The sequence below is a fragment of the Tachypleus tridentatus genome, chromosome 13, assembly GCF_004210375.1.
Source record: "Tachypleus tridentatus isolate NWPU-2018 chromosome 13, ASM421037v1, whole genome shotgun sequence".
Taxonomy (NCBI): domain Eukaryota; kingdom Metazoa; phylum Arthropoda; class Merostomata; order Xiphosura; family Limulidae; genus Tachypleus; species Tachypleus tridentatus.
In genome coordinates this window covers 46294265-46314637 of record NC_134837.1, presented here as the reverse complement: position 1 = coordinate 46314637, position 20373 = coordinate 46294265, and the positions used below count along the sequence as shown (strand labels likewise).

Genomic DNA, 20373 nt, shown 5'->3' with positions numbered 1-20373 from the left:
ATATCTCTTTACAGCTTAGTCGTCCTTTACATGCAGCCTCAATCCCCTGCCAACAAGAAATTGTTGCACAGGTTTTAGACAACTCATGACACCGTGTGACTGAAGTGCTTTGTTTCCGCCTTCTAAGTATCGTGTTGCACTTAGTTTTAATAACAGGGAAATACGGAAATTTTATACGACCAAAACTGATCGCTGATTGGTGGAAAGTTATGAAAGCGCTCTATTCCGAGAATTTGTAACGAAGATTTTTTAATAATGTTTGTTTTGTTTTAAAACAAAGCCACACGAGGCTAACAAATTTTATTAATTAGCAGGTAACTCAGAAAAATCTTGATTTTAAAATAAACATACTGTAAAAATTTCGTAAAGTTGGAACTTTAAGCTGCGTTCATCTGCAATAACATGAAATTAACGAAATTATGCTTTCATGAAATATATTTATGTATAGATAAACTAATTTGTGTGAACTATTATGCAGCTGTGGTTACTCTTAATGCGATATATATGAGCATTTGCGACAGATTCGAAATTTATATATGTATATATAATATTTAAAAAAACGTCCAAATTCTATATGTTTGAAACTTCCATGAAAACAATTAAACTACCAGTACGTGACTTACATAGCTTATATTGGTATGTCACGATCTTTAACCATAATATTAACTGCAGCTGAAGGCACCTATTATTAAACTCGGTACAGTTAAGTGTTTAGGTTTCATAAAATACTAATGAAATGGCCTGGCATGGCCTATCGCGTAAGGCGTGCGACTCGTAATCCGAGGGTCGCGGGTTCGCGCCCGCGTCGCGCCAAACATCCTCGCCCTTTGAGCCGTGGGGGCGTTATAATGGGACGGTCAATCCCACTATTCATTGGTAAAAGAGTAGCCCAAGAGTTAGCGGTGGGTGGTGATGTCTAGCTGCTTTCCCTCTAGTCTTACACTACTAAATTAGGGACGGCTAGCACAGATAGCCCTCGAGTAGCTTTGTGCGAAATTCCAAAAAAACAAACAAACTAATGAAATTCATGATACTTTTTTCTGAGAAGGTGGTTAAAATGAACCGTTTAGAAGCAGAGTTAATAAACTAGTGCGTTTGTTATCGTTCACAATAATTTATGTGGGAAGCAGGAAAAATCCTCATTGTTAGCTGAAACTCATACAATTTATCAAAGTCAATAACCAAACTGAGTGCGGTAGAAATCCTATAACGCCGAAGAATTTTAGCAAGAGATACATTCATCTGCACGAGTTGAGATGCAAGTCGAAAGAACAAAATATTTTAGAAAAAAAATTCACTAAGCCTGCTCTCGGTGGACTTAGCAGATAGCCTAATGTGGATTTGCTATAAGAAAACACACACACAAACAAAAAACAACAAAATCTTAGAATATTTTGTGACTTCGGTATTTCCTAAAATATTAAAGTATTATCACTTGCAAAATATAAGTAATTACTTTATATATTTTTAAAACAATACCAAAACATCGATAAAATGTGCCGAAGAAACTTACAAATGATAATCTTGCATTATACGTGATATTTCATTAAATGTTTTACTTCAAAAATTTATTTGAAGAATCTTTCACACTACATTGTCTAAAGTAATTAAAAGACATGTGAGATGTTTTTTGACCGATGTAACGTATAACACTAGATGTGTATTTCGTAAGACACCAAACCACTGCCAACATTTTATTTACTTCTGATCCTTCGTAGTCAGAAATGTATTGATCTGGATATTTCATTGTAAGATTAAAGCAGTACGCGTTTTCCTCGGTACTCTCTCAGCCTCGTGTTATGAATAAGTATCTCAGTTCAATGCTCTTTGGCCTTGGACTGTTTCTGCGAACGAATGTGTGCTGCCATCTACCATCATAGAAGATCACTATAGTTATTAACTTGGAGTTTTTTTTTTAAAAAAGCTAACTAGTCGTTTATTTTGTATGTTAAAATATGAAGGAATTATTCAACGAGTGAAGAGAAGAATGGTCAATACCTTACTTATTGATTAGATGTGAGAGTTTTGCGGTGAAAGGTATCAAACCAGTATGAATCAAATAAGATTTAAGAAACTTAGCAAAATTATTTCCTTGTAATAATATAGAATATCGTTAGTTCGTACAGTTTGGTAATGGAGCAAATAACTATATGATAAACTTTATACTGTGAGACTAATACGAGGACAACAAAAAATGTGGGATATAATGGACGGAAACACTTATCTCCGGAAGTGGATAAATAGTCTTATTTTTGTTATAATAATCTGGATATTCAATTGCGATAAAGTTCGAACTTCTTACTATACGCGAAGGAATATATTTATTTTAGAAGAAGCTATTATATGTATTGATGGTAGGATTTGTGTACTATTGTAAAATGTAAAAACAAGAACGATTTTAGTAGCTGTTCTTTCGTTTTATGCAAAGGAAAATTCATTAAAGTAATTTTTTAAAGAAAACTTTACGTTTTTCTTCTGTTTAAATGGTGTATCAAACTTGAAGAAATACTACAAGAGTTTATCAAAGATGGATATCGTATGAGCAGCCGTGTTCCATTGTGGAATTAAAGTATCTAAAAAGAAGATTACAAGAAAAGTTTTTGAGTTTGTTTTGAATTTCGCACAAAACTTCACGAGAGCTGTCTGTGTTAACCGCTCCTAATTTAGCAGTGAAAGACTAGAGGGAAAGCAGATAGTTATCGCCATCCACCGCCAACTGTTGGACTACTCTTTTACGAAGGAATAGTAATGTTGACCATAACATTATAACGCTCCCACGGTTGAAAGGGTGAGCGTGCTTGGTAAGACGGGGATTTGAACCCGCGACCCTCAAATTGCGAGTCGAGCACTCTAACCAATTGGATATGCTGAGCAGTACTGATGGGAATCAGCAATTGCTCATGTTATTATTTCGTAGAAAGTTAATAACAGCTATCCAAGTTTTAAAAAGAAAGATAGAGAGCTTGCTATGTTCATATCCTCTAACAGAAACATATAAGAAAGAAAAAAATAATTAATTTATTTTTCAACTTGCGTCATATGTTATGACGACCACAATGTATCTACTTTGTATAATGCAGTATTAATTGTAGAAACACATATTACACAATGCATAAAGGTATATATATATATTAAAGATAGATGTATTTTGTAAATCATTAGGTATTATAACATGACTAATCACATTACGAGTGTGACCACTAATGCTAGGTAGGACTACTATTTCTCATTCAAACAGCCAGGATTTGACGTAACATAGACTTTACAGAATGTCATAATATATAAGTATGATATTCGATTGTAACTGTACCTGAAGGTTATAATTAGTAGTTGGGTCACAGATATGGGTAGAGTTAGAGTCTGTTTCAGACTGAGATCTGTTGATTGTTCTGAATTAGAAAGATGAATGAAGTCAGTGTCACGTTCTTGAAACCAGTTGCAAGTGTGATGTATAATTGATGAATAATTGCGTTATCATCTTGGTAGATTGCTTTTCAGTCAGTTTTGAAGTGCAACGTTGTTGGGGCGAACATGATCACAACAATTTTTTTAGTGCACTCTGAACGTTAGTGACCGTTTTTACATGAAGAAAAAACATTTTGACAGTGAATGATGTAAAGGTATGTGGAAAGCTCTTGGCTATAGCTTTCCACACACCTTTACATCATTAAAACATCTTGCAACATCAGAATAACACAAGGTTACTACCTCGGTCATTCTCGTAGTGCAAAATAACTGGTTTAAGCTGTGAGATTGCTTCAAACGGCTCACGTAAACGCATGCGCAGGTGTAATTCTCAACAGGTTTTGCCTTTAAAAAAGACAAGAAGAACTGGGTAAAGCAGAGATAAACGTAGCAGAGAAGTAAGTTAGATAAACTAAACAGTATAATCTAGGGTCTTTCAACGTTTGTAACTTTTTTCTGTAGTAACTAAGTCACTAAGTCTGAAGGACAATACTTAACAGTCCAGAAATATACCTGACAAAAGTAAGATATTTTCAAAATGTATTTGAATTTAACTAAATAAACAGGATAACATCTATCTTATTTAAGTACATATTTTTGTTGAAAGTTTGAAGTAGGCTCGTAACAATATGTTAAGGCGCAGATAGTCTAGTTACTTTGCACCATAAAACGCCAAACCCACTACCACCACCACCACAATGTGGCTTAATATATACTTTTAATATACTTCTGTTAAATTGTTGAGGACGGGTTAATATTTACGTTTATGTTACGTTGAGCATATATGGAGTTAAAATCCATTATTTTGATAAAACGTACCTAAGTGAGATAATTTCCTTTTGTAAAAAAAATATCTTCTAAACAGGTCAGCTCGATTCACCAACCCCGTCAGATGGAGATAGCTTGATATGAGATAATAATTCACCTTCGCTAGTTGTATTAAGTTGTTCTTTGTTGTTAAACGTAAAGAGATATCTGCACTTTGTCCACCACGGATATTGAAACAGATTTTTAGCGTTATAAGCTCTCATACTTGCCGCTGAGCCACCCGGAGGCATTATATTAAGTAAGATAATAATATCAAAAAAGGTCTTTCTTAAACATAAGACTGTGGTTACTTGAGAAGTAATAATATTTTATAGATAAATATTGTAGGTAGTCATCTTCATTATTATTTCAGCTTACTATTAACACTTTCTGTTCAGTCGTATGATTTCCTAAGTCTTCACAACTTTTCCAGCTCATTTACATCGTCAAATACTTCAAATGGTTTTGGAATAACTATTCTTTTATTTAGTTACTTATATTTGTTAACGAACACCGTCACATTATGAGTCATCCACATCATGGCTACAGTAGCGATTGAAACCCAATTTTTATCTATATCAATCTTCAAATTTTCCACTGAACCAACAGGGGCTAATTTTTGATACAGACCAGGATATAGCTGAAAATTCAATTCAAATGAACAAAAGAAAAATTGAACACGTTCATAAATTGCGTGTTGTTAATTCATGTAAAATTGGTCTGTGATGGTAGGTAAAGACTTGAATGTGTTTTTTTGACTAAATAATTTATTTTATTAAGACAAGTTGTATGATATAGTAAAAATTGTTATAGCAGCAACGTCTCGTCCTGTTTTGTCTTACTCCGTAAACTCTAGCAAAAAGCCACTGATAACAAAAAGCTTTGAAAACAAAGTTTTCTCAGTAATATAAATACTTCCAAAACAAGGAATAAAGAAGCGATAATGACGGTTGAGTGTTTGAGATGTAAGATTGAAAGAGAAGTTCATAACCAAATTTATATAAAAGAAAAAACTTAATGACTATAATTATAAACTTTGGTAGTTTTACGTTTCTATTTGGTAGGCTTCATTTACATTCTTTATCAAAAATTCTTATCAAACATACAACCCATATTTAAATGAATTAATTACACTTTCCGTGGAAACTATCCCCCGGTGGGACAGCGGTAAGTTTACAGATTTACAACACGAAAGTTTGGAATACTATTCTGTTATAAGGTATTTCACTGGTGTTTTACTTTATTTTAATTAAAGTTTTAATATCCATACCAGCCGTCTTGAGAAAGGTGAAAGATACTTACCTACCATTAAGTAAGAGGGAGACGGTGTGGTGGTTTGGTGGTGTTTCTCTGCTGAGGAGATATTTGCAAAATAGATGGAATAATGATGGACCAGCGTAAGCAAAGCACCATCAGATACTGATCTATTATGGTATACCCTCTGATTTGCATATTATTGATAAAGAATTCTACTACCAAGAAGATAATGACCCCAAACACTCATTCAACATATGCAGAAATACTGAGCCTAAGACAAAAGCTGCTGGAGTCATTCAAATAATGCAATGACCCTTACTAAACCCCGATCTCAAACCACTTGAACAGATATGGGAGTTAATAGATCAAGAACTTGACAAATCAAAAATTACTTCCAAAGAAACTTTATGGGAGTGTATTAGAGACATTTGGAGTAAAATTCCAAAGAACACTTTGATTAAATATGTTGAACAATGCTTAAAAGACTGTCTGCCTCTATTAAAGCAAAATGGGGACACAGAAAATATTAATTGTGCTGAACTCAAGTACTTCCACCGATTTTCTGTTGTACTAAATATGAAGATCAATAAATTTTAGTGTTCCGCTTGTGATTTACCTTCAATTTTTCTTTAAAAGTAGCCTGAAATCTAATTTTTGACTTTGCCCTAACACTTTTGCACAGTACTGAATATAATATATACATATAACAATAATAAAATCGTAATCAGTATATATTCTCTATTGGTCATTTTAATTCCAGATATCTCCCTTTGTTGTTATTGTTGATTTTCATTTTTTTAAATTGTATTATATTAAACGTTTCTTACAAAATGTGTTTTATTTATTAATTATAATGTAATTTTAAAATTGTAAAAAAGTAAATAAAAGTTTTAAGATAAAACATTTATACTTTTCTCTTTAATTAATAGTTGGTAACAATTATTCCCTTTATATGTATATATATATATGTTTTCCAAATGTTATAAACTTGGTGTTTAATAACTTGAGTACTTTTGAATGACTGTATTTTTACGTTATAAATATTTCAAGATTTTCTTGATGGATTTCCTTAATATAATGATTTTTAAAAATATTCTTTTGATGGTTATAGTGCTCGACTCTGAATTTGTATGTCTCAGGCTCGAATTAAATCGTCGAACATACTCGTACTTTCAACCGTTTGGGCGTTAATATGTGACAATCAATTCCACTATTCGAGTAGGAAGAACTAGTATAATACCACAAGAGTAGTTTTGGGTGGAATTCAGGAAACAAAGAAAAAAATATTTTAAGGCAGAGAGATAAATAAGAATGAAGTTTAACTAAACGGCATATTACGTGTGTTTGCTCATGCATTATCAAACCCTTAGAATGATAAAGGAAAGTCTTATATTGCAGATAATGTTTCTATTTTTCATGCCATTGTAATTTATCAGCAAGTTCGGTGATGTGAAGATACACGATAAGTTCCCACTCTTTCTAATTTCTTGTGGAAGTAACCTATAAGCTGACTGAGTTTATTAGGAAACTAAGATTTTTTTTTTTATGTTAACAATAAAAGTTATTTTTCATTTGCTTTTTCGAAAACTATACAAACACAAAATAGCTTAGAACAGAATACCCTCAGAAATTCGTCATTTGTATATATTTTATAGCATCAGTGTCGAATCTCGTGTTGTACAGTTTTTATATACTTCGAACTTGCATACCTTTGTCTTGTATCTGTGGCCCGGCATGGCCAAGCGCGTTATCGCGTGCGACTCGTAATCCGAGGGTCGCGTGTTCGCATCCCCGTCACGCCAAACATGCTCGCTCTTTCAGCCGTGAGAGCGTTATAATGTGACGGTCAATCCCACTATTCGTTGGTAAAAGAGTAGCCCAAGATGGTGGGTGGTGATGACTAGCTGCCTTCCCTCTAGTCTTACACTGCAAAATTAAGGACGGCTAGCACAGATAACCCTCGAGTAGCTTTATGCGAAATTCGAAAAACAAACAAACAAACTTGTATCTGTTTAAGAAGCTGTTATTCTCCTGTACACAGTTTGCATGTAATTCTCCTTTTTGATAAATTTCAAATCTTATGTTGTCTGAACTGCTGATAGGATTATACATACAGATATGCTTTACACACATACAGTTGATAAAATGCAGTATTTGTAAGTTCTCAGTTGTTATAATCATTGAGACAGAGTATATGAGGGGATTTTGTTTCCATGTAATATTACCCAATTTAAATTTAGGACAAACATCTTTTATAAAAGTAAAACATCTACAATCTGTTTTTTCTTTTCTTCTCTAAACACAAGAAGCAAAAATTAAAAAATAATGCAATTTGATGTTATTCTAAATAGACATTTCTCTTTAACCTGTTGACTGCCAAGTATTTCAGCTGCTATAATACAACTCTAATGCTTCTTCATTTTGTAACTTTTTTCATGACGTCATTTTGGATCGAAAGTGAAACAATTTGTAAGTAGGTCAAATGCATATATGGTGCTGATATCTATCATTGAAGTTAGGTATTACTGAGAACGAATTAACTCGTCCGTGGCACTGTGTTACCGATCGGCTTGGACGAATCATCTCGTCTACGGCACTGAACAGGTTAATGTACAGAGTTTAATCAATAGCAGCCAAAAAGCATTGGTTGTATCAGGTCGTTTCTTTTTATAATCCATGTAATATTTCTACACTATATCCCGATACATGAAGATGACAGCAAGGAAAACTAGGTAATCATATTTCTTTACTTTAATTTGTCAAGCTGATAACGTTTCGACTCCAGAAGAAGAAAAAGCTGCTACAAAGATCCAATCATCATTCCGGGGATATAAAGTTAGAAAAGAAGTGAAGAAGATGAAAGAAGGGGATTCACCACAAGTAAGATAATAATATAATTTTGAAAAGCTTGTCTTTAGAATAGAACCTTCAAAGTACAAATACAATTAACTATCGTGATAAATCGCTGTCTCCTAAGTAAAACGTTTTCCATTAAGTTATTAATATTTTAATAGCTACCATTTTTAAACTCTTGGCTTATTGAAATAAGAATAACGATAATACAGGTTTTGTCTACACTATATTATCATGGGAAAAAATGCTTGGAAAGTCTTACACTTCTGTTAACTGAGAGTAAGTATTTATTTTCTGAAACTTTATGATAATAGTCAACATGTCATTATTGTCATATTTGTTCACTATAAAAAGACATTGTTTAGCTGAAAATTCACTGCTCAGATTGATATTAAAGTAAAAGAGAAAGTTAGACTCTATAATAGATATAATTATTGACGTCGAGTTTGTGAAGGGATTCTGTTTCCATATAATGTTTAGCAATTTAAATAAAAATAAGACAGACTTTGTCTACACTGTATTTTCAAGGAAACACAGGCTTAGAAAGACATGCAATTTTATTAATGGAAACTAAGTATTTATTTTTTGAAATTTTATCATTCTGTAGGCTAATTGGAATAAGAAGATCTAAGAAACTACAGTAGTTGCACAATCATTTTTTATGAGAAAATGTAATAAAATCATGAAAAGCTCAGGTATTTACGAAAGTCAACGTTAAAATTAGGATTTTGGATCATATTTGAACAGGTCTCGTAGAGTTTGTTCTAAAATTTATAATTTTACATATCTTTCTGTTATTTAATAAAAGATATAACAAATTAACAATCTTCAAGGAGGGCCACTTTTTGTCCACTTCCCTGTATATCATAGATTTAAATTAATGAACATGATTTCTGGAAACATTTTACTTTTAGTTCCTCTTATATTAATTATTTGTCAATTTGTTTTTCTCAGAAAAAAAGTTATGAACATCAAAAATCTTTTGATCCAAATGATCCGGACCTTTCCAAAGCGGCAACCAAGATCCAAGCTTCCTTTAGAGGTCACAAAGTACGGAAAGAATTAAAATGTCAAAATGAAATCAAGAAAGCGGACAACAATGAAGACATAACTGGCGTAAGTAACAAGTGTTGGAAATTTCACTTGTTTACATGTATTTATTTTTAAACTTTCTTGACCCAAGATTCTCCATAACACCAGTCTTCCTGATAAGGGACCAATGGCATGTGAATCCATGGAAACTGAGCAACACATTTTCGTTTATAATACTGTTTATTTTGTTTTATTTCCAGTCATTTCTTTTATTGTGACAACGGTACATGCTTTTATTTATTATTTTATTTTCTTTACCAAAACTTAAATTTTAGTTAAAAGAAAAAGATGTAGTAGAGGCCTAATCTATTCTTTGATTCGCCAAATTCTTGGGTTGATTGGAAGAGCGAAGTGAATTCATAAAAGTATTCCTAATATAATGGTGGAATTTAAGCAATTTGTTGGTTTAGAACTATATTCTACTCACCATTAATAACCTAAAATACGTTAAAAACATTTGAGGTTATTATTGGCGAGTAAAGGACTGTATACATATAAGCCAAAATATTAGTACATACTGTTAGCAAGAGTGTTTTTAAGATATTAAGGTTGTTTGGGAGGTCACGTTTTTGGGTACGTGTGCTTCCGTCTTATTAAATATATTGTAGATTTTCCAAATTCGGAATGTCGGTTCTGGTCCATCATGAGAATGCTCACATGACTGCATTTCTTTTCTTTTAAAGTAAGACCAGCATCAGATACATTGGCCAATTAATTTTGGTTTTCTATCGTCATGTTCTGAAACACTAATATTAGTTTTAAGCCAGGTCTGAGATTCCTAATATTTTGGTAAAAATAAACCCGTAATAATTCTAACGACATCTGTTGACAATATTGTTTTAATCAGATCTTTATTAGATTCTGACTGAAACATGCAGTTTAGAACAACTGTGATAAGAATGCACGCCAATAATATTGTACTGGAATAACTGTCATTGTCACACTAAATGGAAAACGCTTACGTATAAGGAATAAAAAAAGAGAAGAAAATATGTGTATATATAGTGGATGATTCAGAAGTGTATTGATAGGCAAATAATTAAGGTATTTGGCAACAATTGTTGATTGTGTGGAATGAGGTGTCTTTATGTGATTATATTACTGAAGTAATGTTAAGCTAATTTCAAGGTCATGCCCATCGAAATATCATACTGGAGAAACGTCTATGGTGAAGCATTTTTAACCAAAATTTACAAATAGCTCCACGACAACAACGATAGTTAGGGACATAAGTATAGATGAAATAAACATCTGTGCTGCCTAAATGTGATGGATACCAGTACAGCTGTTTTACTAGCAATATTGGTTTATGTTCTTGGTATATTCACGTCTATGCGTAAGTTAGCGTATAGTAAGAAGCCACTATGACACACTTCCTACCATTTGATGTGAAATATTATGTTTACCTGAACACCTGTAAGCAACTTGGAAATTTTGGTGATGTTCTTCATACAGTGGGATCACGTTAAATCGTTCTTCAACTGAATGTTGTACCATTATTTAGATGATGTGGAAACAGCTACAGAGTAATATGTGTGTTACCTCAAGAAGAAGGATTTTGTATTAATGCTTTTTAATCTTCATAACCTGTTCATGCAAAACTCCAACTTTGTACGTTAAGCCTAGATTTATGTTTCTTGATGAATTTCGGTCTTCTGCAGTACAACTTCATATGTTTGGAAAGGGTTCATTTATACCTATAACTGTACTCTTTAGGAGCGATATTGGCAATTTTTTGTTCCAAAATATTTAATTTGTTATTTTCCACAAAACTGCCATTGACATTTTGGATATATGAATACATAATAAGAACATTTATGAAGAACATGGCCTTGGATTCTCTTGGGCCACAACACTTCATTCCATACCACTAACGATTTTTTTTACACATTTTGGTTTTTTATATACATATATAGAAATCATTATTTAGTTGAAAGAAATATCTATTAATATGTTTATTTATTTCATATTCAGATCATAAATGTGGAAGTAAAGCTTCTTCCTTTATGTTCAGTACGAATTAAAATATTCTTATTTTGACTGGTCGGTTGATAAGCAGGTAAAAGATCAGGACATACATCATTGAGCTAAGACTGAGATAATATTGATTTGAATAACCCAGAGCTGTTTTCTAAGTTGTGTAGAATATATTGGTTTAATTTAACTCTGTAATATTTGTGCATTGAGAACATATTGGCTAATATATGTTAAAGGAAGCTATTAATTTTTTATTTTCTTAAGTTATGGTATTTCATATTACTTTATAAAATACATATAAAGAGTAGATCTAGGGTGGTTTATTCTAAGTATTAGCAGAAGGAATCTCTTAATTTATTTAAGCACAATTCTGATGTTCGTCTTGAATTTATTTAGTTATTTTTTATATTATTACTTAAAACCTGCATAAACTAGGTTATTTATTACTTTTGTGCATTAGTACCAAAGTTTAAGCCCCCGCTAGTACAGCGGTAAGTCTACGGATTTATAACGCTAAAATCAGGGGTTCGATTCCCCTCGGTGGGCTCAGCAGATGGCCCGAGGTGGCTTTGCTATAAAGAAAAACATACACACACCAAAGTTAATTTTAACTTTTCAACTATTCTTTCCAACTTTGGAAGTTAGATGGATAACCTCTACACTTTTCAGTTTTAGAACTTGATGGATAACTTGCGAAATTTCTGCTTGATTTGTTTTACGTGTTTGTTTCTTACGGCTGAAAGCATAATGCATTAAAATGTAAGAAAAGCTATAGAATCATGAAAGTTTCAATTCTATTTCTTTTTCAGCAAAGCAGTCCTTAAATCGCAGGAATTCAACCGTTCCTCATACTGCTTATATTTTTCTGTGATTTACCAGCATGTTCTGCAACTTTTGTAATTCAGAGGACTGGAAGCTTTTGTTATACGTGCAAACTAAGGACAGAAGGAGTTCTGGAAAAGTCACTTCAGGAATAAAAACAATCAGTTAAAGCCTATTCTAATGATTTTAAGAAACATGCTAATTCACTCCTTTTCATCTCTCTTCTTTTACACCACCATTTTGTTTTCAAAACATTGTTTTTCTTAGCGTCAATGTTTTCAGTGATTATTTAACAGTAGACCACAATTCAACAGTAGTTATAGATATCAAAGCCTTATCTATATAAACTTTCGTGTATTCTTTACTTTATTAACAAAATTTGCTTTGATGAACAAGTACATGTCATTATTCATTTTCTCAACGTTTCAGTGAAAGAAACAATATACAAATACATTGTTTTACGTTTTTTAAAATTAGAAGTTAAAGCTGTGACAGTAAGAAAATATGCTTTTATAAACAGGTACGACGTTTCACTCAATGGTGCGATTATTCTCAAATAAATGGCTTTCAACGGTAAAGAGATGTTTGTATTTAAATCATACAAGAACCTTCTTTACCAGTAAAACTTATGTACTTGAAAATGATCGCGCCAATGATCTAAACGTTGTACTTATTTTGAAGGAAAAAATCTTCACTGCTGTAAAAACTGTAACTTGTAATTAAAACAAACAAACAATTCATAACCAGTAAGTAAACCCAAAACGAAACTATTTTCCCATGTAAATTTTTTAATATCCGCGTAAAATTATCTGTTGTTAACTTAGCTAAGGCTAGAAAACCTAGTGTTTATGGACAGGTGCCACAGCTAGTGTCGACTTGAGGATTTACACTGAATCTTAGATAAGTTTCTTATTTGCAATAAAAGTGTGACAACATTTAAATAGTTATAATGATTTTCAATGATAATTAATCTTTTGTTCAAACTTTATATGTGTTTTAGTAAGGTTTGAAAGAAAAGTATACTTTACAAGTATAAGATCCAACATTTAATAATAAACCTAACTTTTAGAATTCTTAAATAAATCTTACTTTAATGCAAATTTTTTATATGTGGCTATTAAAAAGCAAAACACATAGGGGTGACTTGTCAGGTGAGGCATTGCCTCACGTGGAATTTGTATATCCCTGACTCTGATCGAGGTATTTAAACCGATAATATTGTTGTTGTTTAAATTACGTTTTTACTTGTAATAATATTTGAGAGTGTAGTTCGTTCTTAACCCTTTCGTCCCGGTAGGTCAGAATATTATAATACTTCAATAAAAATCTGGATTTTTTATGTGAAAAATCCTTATGATATTTACTAAAAGTCTACCAAATTTTGTGAAGATACACGTAATATATTAGAAGTTAGTAGTATGTAAAGTTTAGCGAGTACAAATGGTTATGAGGTTCAATGCTGTTTGCATGAGGAAAGAGTTATTACGTTTAAATAAAGAACGATGAGCGTAGCAGGTAGTCCGTTGCTATATCAATAGTAGAAAGTGGCTAGGTAATTTTAAGAACTTATGAGTGAAACCAATGATAACATGTTTATTATAAATTACCTAATGATGGAGCGAGAAACGAGTTCGACATAGACCAGAAGTTACGAGGAGTGACGTACGTTGATTTTGGTTGGTTGAACGTATAATCATGTGCTATAACTTGTGCCTCACCTGTCAAAAAGGTCACCAGCCGCCACTAGTCCTGTATTGAAAATAATTGCAATGGCTTTTTTTGTTAATAATAATGATAAATATTCAAGCTGGATATAAAAAAATAATTTTAGGTTTTCATGTCCTTTGATATTAACAGATACATAGAAAAACTAAAATCTTATTTTATAAAAGTAAACTAAATTAGATGAATGACAGAACTCTTACTTCGATATAACATTTCAATTTTATGTATATCTTTGTAGTATATATATCTATATATATGAATACACATACAGATATGAAAATAATTACCCAAGAATTAGAAAGTTCTCCAACAATAATTTTCTTGCCTTTGCAAAATCATTTCTTTTAAAATATATATCGATTTATCTTTCTCCTGATAGTGAAGTAAATAATTGTAATACAATCGTATTTATATCTTTATTTTTCCATTATTTTATAATGCTCTCTTATGGCACTGGAATGTCTGCAGTGTTGCACCGCCATAAACCAGGTTTCAATATCCGTGATCGGCAGAGCACAGATAGTCAAGTCCATTGTGTAGATTTGTGATTAATTAGAAATTAACTGTTTGTTTGTAATTACAAACACGGATAACAAAAGCCTGTTTCTGAGTAATGCAAGTTTACAGACCTACCTTAGTGCCACTAGGGACATTATAAAATAATACAAAAACAATCAGTTATTTTATATTTGTTCTCACTGCTAAGAATTGTTAAGTAAATTAATTTTAAAAAATCTGAATGCAATAAAAACTACATGATATTTACACAATTTTATAGTTTTCTTAATAAAATGTCAATAATACGTTAATCCCACGGCAATTTACTCATAGTTTAATTAACGTAAATAATACGATAACCTGAAAACGTAGCACTTTTCTCGAAATGAAAACTTCTGGCTAACCGTAGAATAAATATTTGTTTATTGAACAAAGTGATTAGATTGATTTTCAAACAAGTACGGTTGAGAGTGCAAATTTAATTTTAAAATATTCTTCATTGGAAACAGCTTGTATGAATAAAATGTCCTTTTCTGCATACCTGTTGGAACCTCACATCAATATTTTATACAGCTTGATTTCATGATGGAACATATTGAGATGCCCATTTATGTGATGTGATAACAATCTCTTTTCCTTTTCTTGTATTGTAAATTTGGATGTGATTCATAAAATATCATTTTCATTTGTGTAATTTTTATTACGTTATTAACCGACCGTTAACAGTATATTAATTTTTTATTGTAATAGTTGATATTTTGCAGCGAATGTTTATTGTAATTGCTTAAATGAAAAAAAAATAAAGTTTGAAAATGTGTGTATTTTCATTGATTTCTTTGAAACTTCACGTAGAATTTTTAATATGACTGGTAGAAAAATAACATCTCACAGAATCGTTTAAAATCAGCATACTTTTGCCAGTTCTGATGTATTTTTAGCTATATTATCTAAAACAAAGTCGTTTTTAAAATCCCAAAATAAAGTTAATGATGTTAATACGATTTGAAAGTATTAATTACTTTTTACTTAGATATATCTACTTATATAGTCTATATTTATGACTTAAATATCAGACATGTATTAGACATGTATAAGAAAATTTGGTTCAAAAGTCTAAACCTCAGCTAGCATATTGGATTCTGAAAATAGCAAGTGTTTTTAACGAAAATCTGTTCGCTTTTTTATGAATTGCAACAACATCTCCAATAGTTTGGTAAAAAATGAAGAGAAATGGTTTCGATGCAGCTTTAATTGCAGTATGGCCAAGAACTTAGATAGAACATGAAAACCAAATAGGTGGGAATTATTGGTTCGAGAACATTTTATATGAAATTAATTTCATTGACATATTGACAACCTTTTATTATAAAAAATGATTTTCGTTCATAGTTATATACCGTTTTACGTGGGGGCTGTTTGTGCTTATTTTTTATAATATTTGTTCTATATATTTCAATCTCCATTTTTTCACTGTAGTAAATAAGGATTCTTAGTTTTAGTTCCTGATCCAACACGTAAGTCATTTAAAATCCTTTATTATAGGTTGCTTGTTTTTCTTTCGAAGGTATCAAGAATAGTACACTGTAAAATAAATGAGTAACTGGTAGCTACAAATACAATTTGATATTTAGTATCTAAGCTTTACTCACCGCTGTTTAAAATGGCCTTGTAGAGCGACATGACTTCGGTAATACACGTTAAAAGCTACTAGGTCATGTTCATTTGCCACTTATTTTTATTTTTAGTGTGTAACTAACATTGCTCATACAACAGTAGGATATTTTTATTAATGCTAAAAATATTGCAATTCGCATCAGAAAAAAAATATATTGTGGACATAATTTGGATCAAAATGCTTTTTAGTAGCCAACCATAGCGGCTTATAGAATGAATCTGAGTTTTTCTAAGTACAAACTTTTAACTCATAGCTTCGTCATCTCTTGACCGATTTGAGATCAAATTACACTTTAGGACTCAGGAGGTCAACTCCTTTCAATTGATTCATTTTACCACACCCAAGATTTCATAGACTAGAATAAATCCAAAATAAAAGAATTTCATGTGTTGCTGCTGTTGATAATTCCCTTTCGTTCACATTATTAGCATGTTTAGTACACTGAAGTAGCTGACATGAAAAGCTGTGTATTATTATCTTCATCTTAAATCACAACTATCTGAGTCTCAGGAGAATGTATCAATCACACAGTCCTCTGAAGGAAACTTGTGTTTTATATTCTGCTAAAAATATCAGAACATCGAGTTGCACAAACGTCCAGTTTTAAAATGTTAAATAATTGATTTAAAAAAAGGAACAATTAGCGTGTTACATTTTAGCCTAAAGATGGCGCGGCAATCTCAGTGACACGTTGAAGTATACCATTTTTCGTAAATGATTCAAAATAACACAGAAAACCCAAGATATTTTTTGCTGTTAATTTATTTCCTTTAGTGATTCCTACAGAAACAAGAATGTCATGAGAAAATCTGTCTCTTTTGTTTGGCTTAGGCATACTTACTGTGCCATAAACGAATGCCTGGAACATAACCCTAAAGCTATATACACAGACGATTGAGACAAATAGTTTGATCACGAAACTGAACTTTCATGGAGGCAAAAATGTAATTGCTATCATTGTTAAGATGTTAGTTGTTAGCTTTAAAGTTTCGAAGTTACACTGTAGTTGAAATAGTGCATTAAGGAACAAATGCATTCATTTTCAGGAATTTTTTGTCTTTGATAATTAGAAGGAAGGAAACTACTTTATTCCGTAAGTATTATAACTCATGATTCGTAATAGTTCTTTTAATATTTGACGGCTGTAATTATAGCAAGTCAAAACAGGTTGTAACATAATCAAACTAGTGTGGCATGAAGCTTCCTATTTATAATTATATATATTTACTTTAGTGGAGCTTTATACAGAGTAGATATAGTAGGTTTGAAACTAATGAAATGCAACTGACAGTAGAAAGAAAGACCATAGTTTCGGATGAAGAAGGCCTCAGTATAGGAGCCGAAACGTCGTTTCCTTTTCTCTCTCGCTCTTTAAACAGGCAGTTGCTGTTCATTAACGTTTTCAAACATATTGTGTATATATAACGTCTGTTATTTTAACTCAAAAACAAGTCGAAACAAAACAAAATAAAAACACTGCATCAACTAAAAACATCCCAGGTTACAAGCTAGAATATGGGATTATAAAATGTACCCTAGATTTTGCAGGTGATTGAGGAAGTAGGACCTACATAGCGGTGGGGGTACACTGTCTATAAGTTTTAACCTCCATTCGCCAGTCTTACATAAGAAGTAAAGAATATACATAGAATTAGAAATAGGAATTAAAAGAACGAGATGTGGGTGCTCAAGCCCACAACGTACCACATCTATATCACCCTTCACTGCCTGCAGACAGTTTTCGGAAAGTGACTGCTCTCCCAAGTAAAGAATTAATTGAAATAAAAAATAAATAAGGTACTACCATTTGGAAGTAAGTAAGATAAAAACTTACCTCTTGATGTTAACATTCCCGCCCCCAATATGGTAGAAAGGAACTAATTTACAGCACAGCAAACGAATCATACTAACAGGAAGTGTCTCATCAAGCTGTCCAAACTAGTATAACTCCCAACCATCACCCATTCATCAAGTCTCTTGTGACTATAATGTTTTAAACAAGACTTTATATGTGGCAAGGTGTACATTCGCATAAAGTAGTGCCAAGTTATTAAATGATTTTATTCTTAACTAAAAATAGTAAAATTTCTCTAATTTTTATTCCCTTATACATTTTTAATACGTTCTTGTATTTGCTGCAGAATAAGTTATAATTTTATTTAAAGTTTCTTTATTAAATCCATTAACTATTAATTTTTGTATCAATGTTTCAATATTACTTATAAAATATGCAGTTGATACAGTGTTTTTGTTGTATTATGTTTCGGCTTGTTTTTTGAGTTAAAATAACAAATTATGTAATTAGTCAGTAATTTCAATTTGCTGTTTTTAACGCAGTTATTCCTCATAATTTTTCTTATAATTTAAAATGTAATTCTTTTCACTAAAATATATATATATATATGTTTCATTTATGCGTTATTTCTGATATCAGGTAGCATTAACAGTAAATAATTGTTAGAGAAGATACGAATTCTCTTAACCTACTTATACTCAATATATATATTAGTGAAATTAAATAATTTATATCTAAATAAAGTTAAATGAATAGACAAAATAATGAGGAAGGACTGCGTTAAAAACAGCAAATCTCAACCTCAGATTAATTATATTATAACCATAAAATATTCAAGCCATAAAGCAAAACACATTAAATTGAAATTAAAAACATAATTTTCTTCTTTAAAAATACGCTGCACGTTTTAAAAAAAAGGATCCTATGGTAGAAGATGCAACGTGGGATTATAAAATATATCGTATTTATAACACTAAAATCAGGGGTTCGATTCCCATCGGTGAGCTCAGCAGATAGCCCGATATGGCTTTGCTATAAGAAAAACACACACATGCATATTTTGCAAATTCACTTATACTTGTTTATCAATAGTGTCATGAATTATAAAGATCAGTGGCTCAGCGGTACGTATACTTACAATGCTAAAAACCGGATTTCGATACCCGTGGTGGGCAGAGCACAGATAGAACATTGTGTAGCTTTATGCTTAATCAACAACAGTATAAAGATTAATGTTTTCCATATTTAAAATATAATTACTGATGAACGTTTCTTCCATTATATGTAGTTTATTTGGTATTTTATCTTGACAGTACTTTTATCACAAATTTAATACACCATCGTTAAAGAAAGTCTTTATGCCAACCATATTATCAAATGTTGACGGTTGCACTAAGGCGTTACCACTTGGCTATGAATCACTTTTCGGATTCATATTTATTGCTCATAAAATAATACAAACCCAATATTTAAGATTTCTTTATGAGCGAATAATTTCTATATTTTCAGGGTAGATTTGTAGTATAACGATTGTTACTCGTTTTCTTCTGGACAAATGATTATAAAGTATATTTAATAAATTATAGTTTTTCATTTGTATGCATGTATAGATTTTAGTACTGTCACATTGCTTTTCAAACCGTTCACAGTAAGGTCTCTTATTGCAAGATCTGTGTTTTTAAGCTCCTACATTTAGCGAAAAACCATTATTTTCCTTTTTGTCCATGAGCTTAAAATTTCACTTACTCATTTAACCAACCCTATTCGCCTAAATGTTGGGACTTGACAGATATCTTCTTTAAAGGTCTCTTTTATAAAATATTTTGGCAATGCGTGAAAGAAAAAAGCCTAGAGAGAGAGAAAAAAAACTTCCTTGCAGATAACTTAGCTGATCCTCATGGAAATTCATTATTCTCTAAACTAATTTATTTGATATCAGTCGAAGGACCAAGAGAGACACAAATAGTAGAAAGCACTGTATGTTTTACCCAATTTTTTTATTTGTTTTTCTTTTATTTAAACCCTATAAACTCTTCGAAACCTTGTGGCAGATTATTGATTAGAAAGTAAGTAAATATTTTTATTTCTTCTAAGTTTTTCATTTCTTAAAAGAATGACTATTTGCAATAATGTAAGATTTTCATCATTAGTGAAATTTAGTCCGACGTATAACTTGAGACTTGTATTGATTGTTGTCACGTGCTTTGGACAAAACCGACAACCTTTATGTTATATCCTTTCTGCCTCAGAAACGAGATTATTTTTCTGGTGTATTAAACAGAGATATTGTGGAGAACTCTGTGCTAAGTGTTTGGATTAAACTATCTGTAACTTTGCGATAAGACTAAAGATGCAATTTTATATCCTTGTTATTTCAAATACTTGTTTATCCAAGTATTTTGTTTCG

The 20373-nt window shown here is 31.5% G+C and overlaps 1 protein-coding gene across 1 annotated transcript in view; it reads left to right on the top strand.

The window, feature by feature from the left end:
* Positions 1-15313, top strand: part of LOC143240978 (uncharacterized) — a 29298-nt gene extending 13985 nt beyond the window's left edge. Inside the window, exons 2-4 of the mRNA XM_076484332.1 lie at positions 8294-8409; positions 9337-9498; positions 12261-15313. Of these exons, the coding sequence (XP_076340447.1) occupies positions 8294-8409; positions 9337-9498; positions 12261-12275 (293 nt within the window). The 3' untranslated portion in view covers positions 12276-15313. The remainder of the gene's footprint in view (positions 1-8293; positions 8410-9336; positions 9499-12260) is intronic.
* The last annotated feature ends 5060 nt before the right edge of the window (positions 15314-20373 follow it).